We start from the raw sequence: 19,143 nt of genomic DNA, 5'->3' as shown, positions 1-19,143 counted from the left end.
TTTTGAGGACACCTTATTTGAAGTCTGCCAGATTCCCCCATCATCCAAATGGCAGGAACATATGCACGCCATGAGCCCGCCAACCAACCCGGTGGTTCAGGTGCCCCTAAGGTTCATCCGAATAGTCATCCTCAAAGTCCTCCCAAGCCCAGTCATCAAACCGCCATCATCCGTTTACAACGTGATCCCTAGTTCTTGTATCACTTCTTCGACTCGTACACACACTTGTTCGTCTCGTGAAGCTGATCTATCAGGCTTCCATTTTCGAAAGACCGACTTAATGTTTTCTGGAGGATCACCCATCACCACATAACAAGCAGGCAGAAGAGGTCTATCCTGAACAGAGGGAGACAGAACAGCGATCTCCTGCGCGACCTGTACAGCTGTCACGAACTCGGCAGGCTTTTTGGCCGATCCACCGACGAGGCTGCCAACACAACAGACGTCAGCATAATGCTCAATCAGAAGGCAAAAGTGACCGAACTTACACGTAGAGCTCCCCGTAGGTGTCAAGGATGTGGATGTGGTTGGCGTCCAGGTCCTTCTGATTGAATGGGGCAATTTCGTCCACCAAGGCTCGGACAGGTTGTTTTGGCGGTGATGCCGCCCTCAAGCCCCAGAAGCCGCCGGACGATTTCGGGCGGTCGTGCTCAACACGGTATAATCTGGGTGCATGACCGCGAAGTTGGCTAGTCTGGTTGCGTGTTCGAGGGGCCACCCGCTTGCCCGGACGTGACGGGAAAGCTTCCCAGAAACTGAGGGGCTCTTCACCTTCCGAGACTTCTTCGATCTCACCCGTGAGCCCCATGTCCATGCCTATCAGTCTCGCACATCCCACATCTTCTGGGTTACTGCCATTTCCTTTCCAGAGATAGAGCTTCCCAAACTTGGCCGATATCAAAAACGGTAGTCCAGAAGACAAGCTATCAGCAGACAAATCAACCTCGTCGAAAGCAACGTGCCCAAGATGTCGTCTGCCACACAGCATATACAAAGCTGCTGACTTGCTCTTCCGGACTATGACGATTCCGCCCAAGGCTTGAAAGAACTCAGAACTCTCTTTGCCCTGTTTGACTACCTCAAGCTTAGCGTTATTTTCGCGAGCAACTTTCCGGCAAAACAGCTGAGCATCCTCCACAGCAGCTTCTGGGACCTCGTCACCGCACCAGAGATATACTTCGGCACTTTTTGAGCCGGCGGGTGATTCCATTGAATGCACACACAGGTACATGCAGTCTTCGAAGAGTATGTGTTCCTGTTGGGGGGGCATGGTTGTTCGCTTTCCATCGCCGGATACTTCCCAAACCTGTTTGCTGAGAGTCTTGCACTTTTCTGCCGCCTTGTTCTGAGAGGTCAAGAAAGCGTGTGTGTCGAATTCCGCTTTGGCTCTTGCTTGGGGCAGAACTCCAAAGAAGCTTTCGAAATGGGGCTTCACCGAGCGGGCAGACTTTGTTGGGGATGCAGGACTCCGGAAGGATGTTGCTGATTTAGTCGATACAGCCTCGGGCTCTGGCGGCGGCGTTAATTCAGGGGTAGCTGCCGGTTTCCTAGAAGCAGACGCAAGCTGCAGGCCGAGTCCATTGGCTCTAGTTGAAGTGAGTGAGGTCGGCTTTAGCGAGCTGTCCACTTCAGGTTTCGGTTCTTTGGGAGTATTGATCTTGAATTTATTGGGCGTCAAAGGCGAATTCACCCCAGGTGGGGGCGAAAGAGGCCCATTCTTTCTGAGTCCATCAAATTGGGGAGGAGGCGACACAACTTGTGCACGGTCTGCTAGAATTTCGAACTTCTTCGGCGTGGAGGGCTTGGCTTGGGACGGCTGTTGAACATGCTTTGGTAGCAGTGCAGGAATTGAACTTGTCTTCAGCTCCGCAGACTTCCCGGGTTTGACTGGAGCGGACTCATCTGCAACATGAGCCGACATACTAGGATTCGACACTTTTCTAAGCTCCGCCGACTTGTTGGCCACTGCTGGTTTTGATTTTGGATTCACACCTGCTTCCAAGGCAGACTTCGGCCTGGCTGGAGCAGAGTCTTCGACAGCCTTTTCGTCTGGCTTGCGCTCCTCTGATCTTTGCTGCAATGTTGAGACTTCAGCGGCCACAACTGGCTTCTTATCCTCAACTTCTGACACGGGTTTGCTAGGAATCGACTTCGACCCGAAGAGCCGCACGGGGACGGTGTTGCTTGTATCAGAGATAGGCTGTCGGGACGAGCTTGACTGTGAAAAGGTAGGAGCGCTGATGCCAGCGCTTACAACAGGCTTTTGAACGGTGGCTGTAGCGGTCCCTTTTGAGGATTGGCCGCTCTTAGGGGCTCTTCTTTTCGGACCCTTAGCCCGAGCCTTTGTCATATGCGTCAGCTCTGAATCATGGTCATTCGTGCTCTCCCGTGACGCCGGGGTAGTATCTCGGACTTGTACCGCGCTTGTACCACTAGATGAGGCCTCACCAGGGGGTTTAGGACTACCACTTCGCGATATGATGCCGGCAAGTGCAGGATTGAGGCGGGCTGCAAGTTTGCTGTTTTCTGGTGCTCTTGTTTTGAACGCCGTCTCCACCGCAGCGACGACCTCAGCTGGAGATGTGTCCGCTTTCGACTGGCTGTCATCACTGCGGATTTCAGAAGCTGATTTGACCGGAAAGACAGTCGTCGAGACAGATGCAGACTTCTCAGGTTTGACCACAGGTAGTTTCTGTGCCGAGATCGGTGTTTGTTCCGTGCGTACTGGAGCATTCTGCTTCTCCGGGGCTGGCTTGGCAGAGGCATGCGGGGGTTTCGGAGCTGAAACTGCTGGCTTCACAGGCGGATCGATCGGTTTCTTGACTTCGATCTTTTCACTGGACGGACCTGTCTTATGTAATGTCATGCGCCTTGCCAGCGCCTCAGGAACGGCCTGAGCTGGCTTTTCAAGAGGACTAGGTGCGTCTGGACGCTTTCCAATCGGACCGTCCCCCGTCTTCATAGCTTCCTTCTTCTGTAAAATGCTCTCTTTGAATTCATCCACCCGCTTAGTCTTCTGTGGTCCGCCTGTGGCATTCAGCCCTGCCTTGCCTTTGGTGATGTTGGCTTTCAAGATGTCAGGAGCGACATAGTTCTGCGTTTGCGTCCTCTTCAGTTTTCCGAATACGGCTTTGAACTCGGGTTCTGCGTCGTTGTTACTTGCTGGCGCTGCTTGACGCGACTTTAAGGTGGCTCTGAAGTCGGTCTTTGGAGGCGTTTGTGGTTTCGGCTTTAACATTGGTGGCTTCAAGTCAGAGGTGTTTGCCTGCGACGCCTCGGCCGGGGCTTGTTCGTTTCCGATTGATGCTACTGCTGCAGTCTCGGATTTGGTGTTCGAACTTTTTGTCTGTGAAATAGGCGTGACGTTTCTCTTAGAAGGAACCGCCGGTTTCTCATCCCTTTTCTCCATTTTGGGCTGCTCGACCTGGGAGGTAGGCGTGTCGCGTGGTGCTAGTGACCCATCTTCGAGGCCTTTCGCCGTGTCTGCCTCGTCGGCCGCTGGTGTGGACGGGTCTTTCTGAGGCACCGGTTCACTCAGCGTGGCCGGCTCCTTCACGGGAGGTGAAATGTGTGGTTTCGGTGCCACATCAGGCTTCGCCGGCACGGTATCTACAGGCTCGGACGACCTCTGTTGCTGCTCTTGTTTGGCACGCTGCATGTTGAGCTTCCAAGCAGGTGTTTCAGGTTTAGCTGGAGTGAATCTCGGGGAATCCGGTTTATTGAGCGCACTTTCGAGCCAACTGGCTTTGGTCGGACTCCAGCGGCGAGGATCCATGGTTTTGGACGGGCTGCGAGACAAGAGCGATTCGGATGATGGTGGGGTGGTCGGGCGGTCCTGATGCTGTACTCTGGAGGCTTCATGGCCGGCTTGGACATCTTGCGCATTGGTATTTTCAGCCTCTGAGGGTCCTGTAGGGTCGTCTGTGCGGCTTAGTGGGCGGGCTTTTGTAAGAGGAACCGGTTCAGCTCCATGACTCGAAACAGGCCTTGAACTCGATAGCGGGGACGAATTGCCTACGCCTCGGACATCTCTAGAGGTACCACGACTGTGTCCAGGACTGAAACCCGACGTACCAGAAACATGAGCTGGACGAGGTGTGGCAACAGAGTCACCTCGCTTCAAGCCTGCATTTGCCTGTACACTCCATCTCTTGCTCACACTATCTGATCTTTTCATCATCGCGCTCTCAACAAAACCACCCAAGCCCTTGGTAGGCGAAGGAGGACGCCCAGCGGATGACAATATGCTAGACGTTCTTCCCAGGCTAGGCGTGTCGGCCGCGAACGAAGAATTGAGATCCAAAGGCTTGAAACTTGGCAAGTCCAAAGCAGGAGGCTTTGACGGCGACAATGACACCATGGAGAGCGGTCTCGTTGGTCTCGGGTCATCCTTCTTGGACAATTGTTCCTGTTCGAGGGGTTGAGCGAAGGATTTCGGAGGGGACGGTGGAGGAGTTGCTTTCTCGGGATCATCCCTCGAGCGGTCCACGGGAGCATTGGAATCTTTCGACATGCCAGGGAGTCTCATTCCCCGACTCGAGAATGGTGGGGGCGTCTCTGAATCTGTCTCATTCTTGCGATACGCAGCTGAACCAACACCACGATCAGCAGTCTGACGGAACCACGATGGGTCTTTGGCTCCTAAGGAAGCCGCAATATCTTTTCTCGTCATGTCATCTCCATCTTTTAACTGAGCTGGACCCTGAGGAAGGGCTGAATCGGGTATGGATGCCACGGACAGCGGCCGTGGCCTTGAGCCCACACCCCTCGATGAAGGCCGTTGTTGCCACGATAAAGTTCCACTCCTGGAGAGGGCGGTGGCATTGAGAGATGGGCTGGGCGTGGAGGGGTTTTCGCTAGCAGCTGGAGGCGGGAGAGGTCGAGTGAAGTCCAGCCCGGAAGCCGCAGCTCGCTCCGGCCTTGGAGAAATCGAGTCGGAGCGGCCGACTGTACGAGGCTGGAGGGGAGGAGGCGTGAGGGCTACAGGAGGGTCAATTCCTTGTGTGGTTTTTCGAGCACTCTCTCCAACAAGTCGCAACGACGGTGTAGGGCCGGTTTTGGAGGGAGACAGAGACCGAGCGCGTTCTGCATATGATCAGCATCTCCATTGCATTTTGTGACGTGAGACTCCGCCAATAGATACCTGCTCTTCTAGCCTGTCTCTCTTTTCTAGCCTGCAACATTTCCTCCTCCATCTTCCTCGAACGCTCAGCCTCTTCCTGCCCCTGCTTTGAGCTCAGACTCGCAATTCGAGCAAGGAACTGGTCGACGGACTCGGAGCCATCATTAGACGCGTCCATATTGACTCTGCTGCAAGCGGTCGGGTTTCCAATCGGTGACGATCCGTGCTAAAGGAAGATTATGCCGCACTCTGCATTGAGAATGACAAAAAAGAATGGCCACCAGCTAGAGTGTGCAAAAGATAAGCGAGCGAAGGCGAAAAGAAGGTGTTGTAGGCAAGCGACAGGCAAAAATGGTGTGGTGAGAAGGTAGTAGTACAGCCCGCAGGATAATGGTGGATTGTATCAATTGTTGATGTTTGATGCGTGGTTGCGAGAGGCAAAGAGGAGCGGGACTTCGGGAACACGCGCTCAACACGTCAAGGTGTCTCCGCAGCCAAATCCAAAACCCAACCAACTGTTGATTGTTTATCTTCCCCCTCTTCTTACTCCGGCGACCTCGACTCTCTTTCCTTGCCCTTCTCTCGGATGTCGTTAAGCTGGACGCGGTGATGATGGTCAGGAGGTTTCAAAATGGAGTAGGCAGGGAGTAGATAGGGCTGATTCCTGCGACTGTCCTGGTTGGCCTTTTTGGTCTGGCCGGCAAAAGGCCAATTTACGCCCTGTGCGTTATGGGACTTGCAGGGGTCCCATGTGGCTTTTGCTTCGCCTGTTTCAGCTGTTCGAAACGCGGCATTGCTTAAATATCTCCATAGCTCAACGGCGGCCTCGCTCCATTGTTCCCTCTTGTTCTAACCATAGCCAGCCGTTATGTGGTACTTTCTGTGGTGCATTCAGTACAAGAACAACCGATCCCGAGCATCCTGGACCACCCAATCCAGACCCTTCTCTAAATTCTCGCCTGTCATCGCACTGCAAGGAACAACCACCCAACGATGGGTCAAGATTCGCTTGAGGTCAAGTAGCTGCGTGACCTCTTCCTTGGTCATCCCACCCGCCACGTCGGTCTTGTTCAAGAAGACCAACAGACTTGCTCCGGCTAGCCGCTTGTCCTTGTTAACAGCTGGAATGTGATGGCGAACGCTGGCGTACCTCTTCGAGCAGCAGTCCCTTGAGTTCGGTCTTGCAGTCATCCATTCGTAGTCGGTCTGTCGCGTCCACCACCCAGATGAGAGCGTCAGTCTTCTCAAAATAGTTTCTCCAATATGATCTTATAGTCTTCTGGCCTCCGACATCCCAGATGTTGAGCTTGTAACTGGATGGTCATCCATTAGTGTCCCTGATGCGACGTTGAGATAGTTGGCAGTACCCCTGGAAATTAATGGTCTTAATGATGAATCCAAGCGTTGGGCTGACGGTATTGACATCTTCGTTCATGATCTTTTTGACGATGGTGGTCTTTCCGGCATTGTCAAGTCCTCTGGAACACAAATCAGTATCTCGCAACTACAGGGGGGTCGTCCCCTGTACAGCATCAGGATACGCATCTCCTTGTCCTTCAACCGAGCTTTGCGAAGTATGGAAAGCATGGCGATCAGTTCTCCGTGCCCAGTCGTCGCCGCTGGTCGTTGGACTGCGACTGTATGGCTTCCATTCAGTAATGCCCGCGTTCATCATCCACGACCCTGCGTAGGCCTGACTTAGATGTCTTGATGCACACAGATCTGCCGATGCTGGTAGATGTACGTCCTTTTGTTGAAGCTTCCTTTGTGCGTGTATCGTTGCCGTAGTTTCGCTTAATGTTTGTGGTTGTGCAGAACAACTCGCTGCTTTACAGCCTCAACGACAAGGCCCTCGAGAGCGACTACCGATTGGCTGAGAATATGCCGATCTTCGAGGAAGCAGCCAGGCGGCAACCGATCAACATCTCCTTCTTGTTGTGAAGCTGGTCATGATCAAGGCTTCACCTTTGGTGACATGATGGTGACCCTTCATCCTCACCTTGAGCAGTGAGTGTCTGTCGATTCACAGACCATGGCTGAGGCTCACTCAACCATAGCTGCTCACATTCCGCCTTGGAGGAGTTGTGAAGAATTGCACACGAGTTTCTTACATGCACGTCCCTTTGATGTCTCGCATTCTGCAGCGTCAAGCGCAGAAGAAGATGCCACTTCTGTCCCAGTTCTTGGTTCACCGGCCCGTAACATTGATTTCTCACATCTGCATCAATCCTCCTCCAGTTTGTCACTTAGTTCAGCAAGTCAGATCGCAAATGTTAGTGACAGTACTCCACCAGGAGCACGTGTTCAACATCACTCGGAAAAGGTGAGTTGTCTGGTCTATTTAAGTTCCAGTCTGTGTGTCGCGGGTCACACTTTGTTCCTTTGACAACTGTGGCATTTGGTTATTCCTTGCTGCGCCTCTTCGATTAGCACCATGGGGTTCCACGCAATGAAGTATGGAGATCCTACAGCGAAGGGGAGGTTCAGTGATGCAAGTCAAGAAGACTCTGATACGGACTGCCATCCAGGCTGGTACCCACTATTGAAGCCACATTTGTTGGAGAGGCCTGTCAGCCAACAGTCGTCCTGCGTGTCATGGCAGTCCACGGAGAGAGGGGTGATGAATCGAAGCGGTAACGATACAACACTGACAGAAACGAAGCATACAGGCGTATCTTCCAATGTGCAAACAAGCGGATCCAAGCCTCGAACGGAAGAGCTGGAAGTATGTGGACCGAGTGATGCCAAGTCTATTCCGAGTGTCAATATGCCAAGTCCAGCGCCGGTGGCTATAAACATTCCCGTATTCGACCCTAAAGCCTATGGGGACCCAACCAGAAGAGTCTCAAGTCAGCGAGCGAATGAAACAAGAAAAAGCGAACAAGAGCTGAGATCTCCCTCTCAACGCAACCCAGACGCAGCAGTACCATCAGAGATCACGGCAAATTCAAGGTTGAACCACTTCAACGCCGAAGCAAATCCTCTAGGTTCTCAAAATTCGGCACCTCTTGTCACTACTTCATTACCCTCGTTTCAGGCCCCGAATGAACACTCCACCAAAGTTCACCCAACTGAGGAGTGGACGTCAGACGACAAAGTGAATGAGCACCAAAGCCGCAGTGAGTCGACAATCAGTCAGATGAATTCTGCAAAGAAATCCGGGTCGTTGCCTCGCCCTGAGACCTTCGAGACTCTCAAGCAAGGTAGCGAGACCCCCGAGCAGCTTATCGCTCGCCTCCAAGCAGAACGATCTCGCGAAGCGTTTCAGCGTCTCAAGCGGAAAGACCATGGTGAGAGCATCACTACAACGGCTCTCACTACCCTAGACCTCCTTCGGAAACCCCTCCCACCCGATTCAGATGGACTTCGGCAGAGAGACGCCGTCTTCCCAGCGAGCTCCCTTCCTGATTACAATCCAAATCGCTCAAAGGACCAATGTATCCCCAACGGAGGTTGCTTGTCAAGCATCAACCCTACGGAGTCAAAGCAAGAGGGAAAGGCGAAGAGATGGTCGGACACGAACGAAATGAATCCCGTACAGTGGAGCAATGCTGGAGACTGCGAAGAACCGGAAAGCGATAACGACTCGACAAGACCCATGGCCCGTGGCTTTGGCCGACTCATTCGTAGCCGCAGCCCTCGAGGGCCCGAGGACGGAATTGCAGGATGGGATGGCAACTTTAAGCCACCTCCCCTCGATTGGGAGCACCGTCCTTCTTTCTACAACAATACCCCGGAGTACATCAACGGTTTCAGCAGCTGGCTCCAAGAAGCTTCAATGAAGACCATGTCGCAGGGCCCGGAGGTCGAGTTCTCAGCCATGCCCATAGAAGAGGTCCAAAATATTGACAACCACGCTGATGGCATTGGCTTTACGTCGAAGGAAACGATGATTGACATAAACAACGCAGCCCGCTACGGCTTCAAAATTGCCGATCTGGCAACGTGGAATGCAAAGCAACCCCCGGACTTTGACAGCGACGCGAAGCTCGACCTCTCCAATCTCGAAAACGCTCAGTATAAGGACGAGACAGCTCAGGCGTTCATCGATAAACGCATGGAATACTTGCAACGTGCGATAAGAGAAGCAAAAGTGAATGTGGAGCCGCGAGTTCCAGTCGAACCTGAGGACGGTAGAGTTGGTGAAGAAGAAATCCCGCAAGAAGAAGAAGAGCCCCCTACTCCGATAACGACCAGGAACATCTATCTTCGCCCCGCTGTTACTTCGGACGTCCCAGGTATGAAAGCAATTCTCAACTGGCACATTACCCATGGCATCCGTCCCTCGGAACTGGCTGAGATTAGCGACGACGACATGCACCAGCGATTCGACCTCTCAACGCAAGCTCGTTTACCATTCATTGTCGCCGTGGAACGCAGCCGTAAGAACACCCGCTCCAAATCTCGGAAGGGCCCGAGGGTCAATCCCAATCATCCCATCCAAAACATCGATCCTGAATACAATGGCGTGGTAAAAGACGAATCCATCGTCGGCTGGGCTTCCGCCACAGACTGGGCCGCGTGTGATTACGTTGAAACCATCACAGCGGAACTGGAGTTGTATGTGGCAGCCTCTCATCGCCAATCAGGCGTAGGACGATGCTTGATGGACGCTCTCCTAGATGCTACGGACCGCGGTTATTTCAAGAAAGGCGGCTATGACTTTCGAGTTGCGCCGGAGATGAGGCATTTGTACAGTGGTGGCGGTGGACGTGATCTGCACAAGTTGGTCTTTCAAGTGCGCAGCTTCAACAAACCCATGTCCCCGCAGCGGCTTGACCGACTTCGGGGAGCAGCTCAGATACAAGCTGATCCTCCTGTCACTCAGTATGGCTGGGTCAGTCGCAATGGAAAGGCGTCAGAAAAGAATTCATCCTCTGCGAATGGTCATCAACCACGAAAGCGAAAGGATTACTCCAAAGCCGCAAGACTCGATGACCGCGAAGATGACTACGAAATGTGGCTGAAAGACTGGCTCGAGAAACAAGGCTTCGAAGAGGAAGCGCATCTGAAGAAACTAGGGACAAAGAAAGGGAGGTTCGTGGATGTGAGATACTTGACCCGTGAGACTCACTGGCAGCCCGTGGATCATCGAATTCCGGACTTCTCGCATGGTCTCTAAAGAGCTCGACACAAAGCGCAGCACATCAGTGAACATGGCAGGCGCGGAGAATTTGGGATCACCATCGTTAACATTCGGACGGCATCATGGGCGCTTGCTTCCGACAGATACACCACACTTTCAGCACCTTTAGATCAGGAGAAGAGTTGAGAGATGGAGCTGATACCAAGCGACATATCAGTATTCACACCGGTCTCGGCTTGTTCGATCGTTGGACATGCACAAGTTCATGCATCTGAGCGAATGACGAAAATGAATCTCTTTTCTTTCCGGTATTCTTGTCGATCTCGGACCTTTTTTTTTCAGTACGACGAATCAGAGCTGCGTAGAACGACTTTTCTATCGACTGCGACAAGAGTCAAGCCACGGGCAGGGGTCGGTTTGTTTTCCATCTTCAGATTTTGTTTCATTTTCTCGGGAAATACGTGCAATTGAATGCACGAGATGGAGCACGACACGAGCTGGACAATGAACTGAAATCATGACAGGAACTAAGCGAAGGGAACATCATTCAAGCGAAGGCGTGGGAAATGGGCTGGGGATTTCAGCAATGGCTTCAATGGCTTCAGGAAGAGACTTGATTAGATCTGGTCCCGGATTCAGAACTCGGTACGAACATAAACGATGGAGGGAAGATGCAAGGGAACCTTAACGAGTCCATAGCAAGTCAATGAGCACATAACTGGAATTTCATACAAGATTCAAAGGCTGGTTGGTCCCATCAGATTAGAGCAAGCTGTCCCCTACAGATTCGCACGAGATCCCAGAAATGGCTGCACTGCAGGCTGCAGGACATGTTAGGCTGTAGAGCCAGAATACCAAGTACCTCCTCCACAGGTTCGCCGGCCATATCAATCACCTTGACAGACAGGCCTATCTCACTCGGCCGATACAGTTGGTAGATGCCACCAAAGCCTGCTTCCAGCGATAAAGGCGTCAAAATCCGTCTCTTCGCGTGCCCATCTTTGATACTTGCATGGATCAACTCTTAGGCAGAGATTCGTGGACTTCTATTGTATTGTAAGACAAGACAAGGGAGATTCAGCGAGGACAAAGGAGCGCAGTGGCCCTTGAAGATCGGCTATATGGCTGCTGTACAGACAGAAAGGGGGGATCTGGGGTGATGAGAGTGATGGGAATGGGCTGGATATCGGATGCCAGTGCGTTACAGCAGCTACGGCGTGGATTTTGACCAACGATTTGCCCATGCACTTGTCAGGAATTCAGCCCAACAGCTTTTCTACTCGTACAAGAGACGGCCAGAAAAAAAAAGGGAAACGTAAGAGAGCACAAAACACAAGCTGAAAGACGCGCCAGTAGTCCCTGTCTTTTCCCCCGTCCCCTTGCAGCTGTTCAATCAGGGTAGCTGCTCCAGGGCATCCGAAGAAAAAAGGGCGCATAGGGTGCAACAACATCCGAGCTGCGGCCCAAGCTGCTCTGGGGAAGGTTCCGCAAGCCACCGATGCAAGCCCCAAGCGCACGCCGCAATTGGATCTGCCAAGGGACAAGACCCCGAGTACGAGGTAGGAGTAGGCCGATAGGGCCGGGCGAGTGCGGCAAAGCGGTCCATGACTCTTTTCAGGATTTTTTTTAGGCGTGGCCTGGAATGACAGAGTGCGATTATGATGGGAGACGTCTTTCTTCGTTCGAGGGATAGAGCCTTGGGGGTCCATGGTGAGGATAAGTCTGACGATCTCGTATCCGATATCTCAGTGTATCTTGTGGCCGGAAGCTTGGGCCACGCTTGGGCCACGTCCAAGGGGGACAATTAGGGTTACGCACCATTCTTGCCCTGGAACCCCACCGAGCCCGATGACAGGCCAAGTTTCTTGCATCAGCGGGCCATTCTTGCTCGGCTGAGATTTCCGAATGCCAGTGTTGGTTGTTGGGGGGGGCACATTCTTGGAGAAAATGTGAGACCCGTGATCGAGGCTACGCGCTTGAACTATGCGCCAGACTCGGGTCTGACAAACATAAGCATCGGATTTTGGAGTCTCAGCATTCTTTTGCCGGGGCAACAAACAGCTTTTCGCTGACCTGCGCACTCGGCATCGGTGGGGGATGTGTTGGTGTAACCAAGGGATCACCAAAAGGAGCACGGAGTTCGAGATAGGCGAGACCGGCGGCTTGGACGATCGGTCGACCAACTTGGATTGTTCGGGTATGCAGGTCATCGCATGCAATTAGGGCGCATGATTGGCTTGCAACAATCCTGCTTCGAACGCAGCACCGATGGCATCAAGCATCAACAAAGCACGTTTTGGGATGTCTTCGAGGTTGCACAAAGATCTCGCAGTGACAGCTGTCAGCGAACAAAATGCATGTATCCGCACAAAAGAGACAACCAGGTGGTCTCGAAGCCTGCATTTTGAGGGGGACTCCATCCTCTTTTTCTCAAGGGTAGATGCTATCCTGGGCAAATGTTTGAGTTTCGGACAGGGCAAGAAATGGAGGAAATAGACTTTTGTGGACAAGGAGTTTCCAAGCCCTCCGGAGTTGCGCATTCGCATGCGGGAAGCAGCATGCATCTTTGACCCCTCGAAAACTCATGGTTTGGTCATTGTGTCGCTGCAGGGCGGACAAATGGGTGTTGAGACCATGGTCCTTTCTGACAGGGGTTTGGTGTTGGTGGCGTAATCCATGGTCTGCATGGCTTCCTACTACTCCTAGTATAGTGTTCACCGTGCGAGGTACCTTGTACTTAGCAGTCTGGGGCTTGGGGACTTCGGAGCTGAAGGTGGACATGGTGATGGGGGGGAAAGGATTGTCGTGAGCAGGGGAGCTAGGACAGGAACGGGGTTGTTGATCCTGCGGTTGTTGAAACTGTACCTCGTAAGGTGTGGGATGTAGTCAAGACAAGGCGCGGTCGTTGGCGAAGGCAAACAGGATGAGAAACGGCGCCGTCAAGTATTCGTAGAAGAATGCCAGTTATGGGGAAGAGACTTCTCGACATCTTCTCACTTTGCCGTCATATTCTCATGTCATAAGAGGGAAGAGTTTTCATGGGTTTCCCGTCATCAATCATCAACCATCATATGTTCGCCTAAATCTTCCCCCCAAGCTTTCAGGCTTCCGCTTCCCCCTTCTGGGCCTGCTGGCGCCTCTAGGGCCCTAAGCTCAAACCTTAGTTAGCTGCCAACTTAGCCTTCAGTGGCCCTTGGGTGCTAATGGGTGCCAGTGGGTGGCCCTGAGTAACCCCTCGCGCCCAATCCACACCCACACTCGCACCCCCCAACCCGGTTCTCTGCTTCTCTCGTTGAGTTTTAGTCGTCCTTCCCGCACTTTCCCTTGGACTTCCCACTCGTCTTTCTTCTGCCTCACCCCTCCATCTCCTCGCACCTCTCTTCGTTCCTGCGCGCGTCTCTCTTAATATCGCAGTTCTGCTTCTGCTTTCCTGCTTCAATTAGGCGCCTGCTCTTCTCGGAGTTCCTCACGTTTGCGTCTGGTCTGATCTGTGGCTTGCACTGACATTTTTGGCCCCATCTAACCACTGCGCATTTGATCCGGTAGGTGCAGAAGTCCTTGATCTCCCTCTGCTTTTGTCCTCCAAAACCCCCCTCGACCTGTGCGCAAACGCAAGAGACGGATATGAGGCAGGCCCCTAGCTGCGTGTGAGGGTATGCTCGCTCTCAGGTGGGCGTGGGAGATGAAAGTCGCAAATCCAAGGGCGACAGCAACACAAAGGACGATCGAAGAGCACCACCACTGCTCAGACATCGACCCAAGTTGCACTAGTCGACAGAGCTACAATCGCAAACCGATCTAGAACCTTCGCAACGTCCATCTGCACTTCACAGCTTGGTGTTGGCGAAGACTCCCCCTCCTTCACCTGTCACTGACATTCGCCGCTATATCCCATGCATGCGCTAACTTCCTCTTTCTGCTAGACTTCAGAACAACCTTCGATTCCCAAAGACTCTTTGCGATCGCTTTGTGCCCTGTTACCTTGGACATTCGCCGTTCGCGATATTCTTGTGCGACAAAAGTTGGTTGAGTTGTCGAAAAAAAGTCCACATAATTCCTTCGATATCCTTTTCGCGGCAACCTCTCCAGCAAGAGACCTCTGTCCAGTCGATCTTGGTACGTACCGCTCATACCCACGGATCTCCTGATGACCGCGACGGCTGCTGTAGAGAGCTGCGCGGAAGAGTCGCGGGAGGTCTGTCATCAAAACGAGGTGGAATCTGACTCATCTCACAGGAAGTGTACTTTAGCCTTCAAGCTCGTCATCTTGATTTTCGTCATTCAAAATGTCTTTTCCTGAATACGGTCAATTCCCAAATCCCCCGCAGGAGGGCGCTCCCGGTCAAGTTCCTACTCCTCAGGATGGAGCTGCTCCGGGCCAGCCAACCGACCCTTCCGCTCAACCACAGATGCCATTCCCCAACCCGGAAGTGAATGCCGGAGCACAGCCTGGTGCTGGCGCCGAGGGAAAGACAACCCTCTGGTGAGTTCGATGACTGATTTTCACGCTGTCATGTGTCAGGTTACTGACGCACTAGATAGGATGGGAGAGTTGGAACCATGGATTGACGAGAACTTCGTCCGTAACCTCTGGTTCCAAATGGGCGAGCAAGTCAGTGTCAAGATGATCCGTGACAAGTTTTCAGGGTGAGTTCCGGCAAAGCCATCCCCCTCCCTCGCACGTCTCTGAACTCATGGTAGCAGTAACGCTGGCTATTGCTTTGTCGACTTCTCGTCCCCTCAGGCTGCGGCCAAGGCCCTTCAGCTGAGCGGTCAACCCATGCCCAACTCCAGCCGTCCCTTCAAACTCAACTGGGCTTCTGGAGGCGGTCTCGCTGATCGACGCGACGACCGTGGACCCGAGTACTCGATCTTCGTTGGCGATCTTGGCCCCGAGGTCAACGAGTACGTCTTGGTCTCGCTCTTCCAGAGCCGCTTCCCATCCTGCAAGTCGGCCAAGATCATGACCGATCCTCTTTCCGGCATGTCCCGCGGGTACGGCTTTGTTCGCTTTTCGGATGAAGGGGACCAGCAGCGCGCTCTGAGCGAGATGCAGGGCGTCTACTGCGGCAACCGTCCCATGCGTATTTCTACAGCAACTCCCAAGAACAAAGGTGGACCGATGGGAGGAAACATGATGCCAGGTAATCCAATGGGCAATCCAATGTATCCACCCATGGGTCAGCAACCTATGCAACCGTTCTACGGTGGCGGCCAGCAACAGCCACAACCCATGAACCAGTTCACCGATCCCAATAACACGACGGTGTTTGTCGGAGGTCTATCCGGATACGTCACCGAGGATGAGCTGCGCTCTTTCTTCCAGGGCTTCGGGGAGATCACCTACGTCAAGATCCCACCGGGCAAGGGCTGCGGTTTCGTGCAGTTCGTCCAACGTCATGCTGCTGAAATGGCCATCAACCAAATGCAAGGCTATCCCATTGGCAACTCACGAGTCCGTCTGAGCTGGGGACGTAGCCAGAACAACTCTGGCCCCGCGGGAACGCCCTACCGCCCTGCGCCACCGCCTCCGATCTACCCTTCAATGGGTATGCCTCCCACTCACTCATACGGCAACTTTGCGCCTATGAAGGTTGGTCACAGTCCCGTCCCCACTCCACCAATGGGGCGATACTGACCTAGAGGCAGTGAACACCTTGTGACAAACTCGGCGCAGCAGGCGTTTCGTCCATGGGCATGCTTTTTCCTGGTGGGGAGCGGAAAAAGCAACGTTTTCATTTGTCCAGTCCTTGAAAGCAGCGCGCAAAATCGAAATCTTAGCGTCATCATCGTTGGTATGGGAGGGTGTTTGTCCAAGAACAACAGAAAAGTTTCTTTCATTTCACATTTGCGATGACCCCTGACCACCCGACTGTCTTCGACAACGGCAGCTGGCTGTGTACAACACGATCGAACAAACATGGCATTCGCTTTTTGGTTGAGAGTGACGATACGATACCAACGAAAACGAGACATTAGCATGTGCTTGGGAAGCACTCACGGCAAGGGAGCGGAAGCATGGACGGATCGTCGCAAAACGGCACCCGGGGTGGTGATGACACTCAGTTGACAGAAATGGTTCTTTCCTTTCCTTTCTTTCTCTCTTCCTTTTCAGTCTCTCATATGGGCCAAGAGGTCCCCATGAAGTCCCTCAGCTCACATGGCAGAAGATGGGGATGTACTAAGCAACAATATTGGATGGGCTGAGCTGGTACGAGGGAAGAATGTGTTGGTTCATAGTGGACCAATACAAGACAATCCTTTGACAGTCGATTTCTCTGCGACACGCTTCGTGTTGACTGCTATCCGTCGTCCACTGTGTTCCTCCGACAGCTTCATTCACCTTTCATATTGACTGTCCTACTCTCCCGAAAGGGCTGGGTTTCATTTCCAGGCCGGCCAAACATGACTATCGTGCTTGCGTGCCTCTGCCGGAACATCGGCCACGTGACGCCGGATCCATTCTCCGTAAGCCTCGGCGCCAAGCATTTGAGACCTCGGGTTCTCGGCGGCTTCTCCAACTCGACGTCGCTCAATCGTCCCAAATACGAGCAGCAAGTATAACTCAACCAGGAGCGAGATGTAACTGCTCTGATATCGAAGCCGAATGAGCTTCGGTGAGTGCACGCTATACTGTTCATCCTCCTCATGAGGACCCTGGCTTTGGTTTGACAGAGAACACCTCGCGTTGACCCAGGTACCGAATACGTAGACCTTGTTCCCCGCACCGCAAGGGCCATAACCGTCGGAATTCCTCTGTTCTACGAAAGCCTCAGAGCTTTGTATATCTCGATATCCTTCGAGAAAACATCATAATCGCTGTTCAGCGCTTCAAATATGTCCTCTAGACCAATCCGCATAGCAGGCAAGTCCAATCCCTTCTGCCCCTTTTCCGAGTCTGGGTCCTACTGTGCGCGGAACCATTGAGTCTTGACCTTCTAACATTTCTCTGCCCTCATCGAACAGGCGCGTCCGGCTCCGCCTCAGACCGGCGCCATGCCATGGCCGCATTTGCTCGTGCCTACGCCACGGATCCCGTCGACGTCATCATCTCAGATTACATGTCCGAGGTGAACATGACGATCGGGGCGGCTAGGAAAATAGACTCGGCCCAGTCGACTGGGGACGACACGAGCAATCTCTTGTCCAGCGCTGGTCCCGCATTCGAAGCCTCGTTCCTTGAGGCCCTGGAGCCCGCGCTGGAAGACCTTGGGAGGTACGGGATCAAAGTAGCCGCCAACGCTGGAAATGCGGACGTCCAAGGTCTTTATAGGATTGTGGTCGAGATGATACGGAAGAAGGGATTGGAAAATAAGATCAAGGTCGCGTGGATCTCGGGGGATGAGGTCTTGCCGGCCATCAATGACGGATTGAAGAACGGGACCTCCAGGTTCAAGAATATTTATACCGGCCAGGTGCTGGAGAGCTGGGAGTTTGAGCCCATCTACGCGCACGCGTATCTGGGCGGCATGGGCATTGCCGAGGCGTTTCGCCAGGGCGCTCAGATCGTGATTTGTGGCCGCGTCGCTGATGCGTCGCCCGTCATTGGCGCGGCGGTGTGGTTTCACCACTGGCAAAGGGAGAATCTGGATCAGTTGGCCAACGCCTTCGTCGCGGGCCATCTCATCGAGTGCTCGACCTATGTCACGGGCGGCAATTTCACGGGGTTCAAGAGCCTCGAGGCTGGTGGCCGGTGGGTCGACATTGGGTTCCCCATTGCCGAGATTTCTCAAGATGGGAAAGTCGTTATCACGAAGCAGAAGAACTCGGGCGGGACGGTGACGGTGCACACTTGCTCCTCGCAGTTACTGTACGAGATCCAGGGACCCTGGTACTTCAACAGCGACGTCACCGCCGTGCTGGACCAACTCTGGTTCGAACAGCTGGGACCCGACCGCGTCGCATTGCACGGCGTCAAAGCCCTCCCGCCACCGCCGACGACAAAAGTCGGCATTACCGCCCGCGGCGGATTCCAGGCTGAGGTGTCGTACTACATGACCGGGCTGGGCGTCGCCGAAAAGGCCCGTATGACCGAAGCACAACTGCGGCACAGTCTCAAGAAGCACTCGGACAAGTTTACGACGCTGTCATTTAGCGTCCTGGGAACGCCTGGCGTGGACGCGGACAACCAAAATGCCGCGACTTGCATATTTCGAATCTTCGTGCAGGGGAAGGAAGCGAGCGACATTTCCACCGGGAAATTCCTCAGACCGATAATCGACAATATCATGCAAGGATATCCTGGTTCCACGTTCCATCTGGATTTCCGTCTGGGCGTCCCGAAACCATACTTTGAATATTATGTCACCCTATTGGATCAGGCCAAGGTGTCGCATAAGGTGCATTTCAACGGTCGAGAAACCCTCGTCCCGCCACCGACGGTCACAAAGGTCTTTGCGGAGAGGCAACCCAGTCAGCCGGTAACGCAACTCCAGGTCGACCTGTCCAAATTCGGGCCGACAGAACGCGCTCCTCTGGGATCTATCGTGAATGCCCGCTCCGGCGACAAAGGCTCCGACTGCAACTGCGGCTTCTGGGTCGCGCGCGAGGACGAATACGTGTGGCTGAAGAACCTGTTGTCCGTCTCGACCATCAAACTCCTCTTGGGCAAAGAATGGGATGAGACGAGAGTCCCCAAGCTTGAGATCGACCGGTTCGAACTGCCGAACCTGAGAGGCGTGCATTTCTTGTTCCGCAACCTCCTGGATCGAGGCGCCACCAGTACGAGCACCGTGGACTTTTTGGGCAAGAATTGCGCCGAGTTCTTGAGGGCGCGGTACGTCGATGTGCCCACGAGGTTTTTGGCCAGAGGAAGGTTGTGATTTCTGCGCAGGTTCTGGCATCAAGGCCCTTGAGATGGACAGTCGATTTGAAAAGGTTAAAAAGGATAGATTCGATGCTTTGAAGTTTCGCAATCCATTTGTGCTCGTCGATG

General features: G+C 53.4%; 5 protein-coding genes across 5 annotated transcripts; 3 read left to right on the top strand and 2 right to left on the bottom strand.

The window, feature by feature from the left end:
• Positions 1-174: 174 nt before the first annotated feature.
• On the bottom strand, positions 175-5,300 carry Z520_11365 (uncharacterized protein; the record flags this gene model as incomplete). Its single annotated transcript, XM_016781854.1, has 3 exons — positions 175-427; positions 489-5,085; positions 5,144-5,300. The coding sequence occupies 3 exons, from the start codon at positions 5,298-5,300 to the stop codon at positions 175-177; spliced, it is 5,007 nt and encodes a 1,668-aa protein (XP_016627012.1).
• Positions 5,301-6,013: 713 nt separating this feature from the next.
• On the bottom strand, positions 6,014-6,709 carry Z520_11364 (uncharacterized protein; the record flags this gene model as incomplete). The annotated part of the gene is made up of 4 exons (XM_016781853.1): positions 6,014-6,226; positions 6,273-6,435; positions 6,490-6,600; positions 6,651-6,709. The coding sequence occupies 4 exons, from the start codon at positions 6,707-6,709 to the stop codon at positions 6,014-6,016; spliced, it is 546 nt and encodes a 181-aa protein (XP_016627011.1).
• An 847-nt stretch (positions 6,710-7,556) lies between these two features.
• Positions 7,557-10,244, top strand: Z520_11363 (uncharacterized protein; the record flags this gene model as incomplete). The annotated part of the gene is made up of 1 exon (XM_016781852.1): positions 7,557-10,244. One exon carries the CDS (start codon positions 7,557-7,559, stop codon positions 10,242-10,244), a length of 2,688 nt encoding a protein of 895 aa, XP_016627010.1.
• Positions 10,245-14,494: 4,250 nt separating this feature from the next.
• On the top strand, positions 14,495-15,846 carry Z520_11362 (uncharacterized protein; the record flags this gene model as incomplete). The annotated part of the gene is made up of 3 exons (XM_016781851.1): positions 14,495-14,691; positions 14,751-14,855; positions 14,910-15,846. The coding sequence occupies 3 exons, from the start codon at positions 14,495-14,497 to the stop codon at positions 15,844-15,846; spliced, it is 1,239 nt and encodes a 412-aa protein (XP_016627009.1).
• Positions 15,847-17,209: 1,363 nt separating this feature from the next.
• Positions 17,210-19,030, top strand: Z520_11361 (uncharacterized protein; the record flags this gene model as incomplete). The annotated part of the gene is made up of 1 exon (XM_016781850.1): positions 17,210-19,030. The coding sequence occupies one exon, from the start codon at positions 17,210-17,212 to the stop codon at positions 19,028-19,030; it is 1,821 nt and encodes a 606-aa protein (XP_016627008.1).
• Positions 19,031-19,143: the final 113 nt, after the last annotated feature.

Source organism: Fonsecaea multimorphosa (genome assembly GCF_000836435.1).
Source record: "Fonsecaea multimorphosa CBS 102226 unplaced genomic scaffold supercont1.38, whole genome shotgun sequence".
Classification (NCBI taxonomy): domain Eukaryota; kingdom Fungi; phylum Ascomycota; class Eurotiomycetes; order Chaetothyriales; family Herpotrichiellaceae; genus Fonsecaea; species Fonsecaea multimorphosa.
Note: the sequence above shows the minus strand (reverse complement) of the source record. Positions and strands in the feature narration are given on the sequence as shown.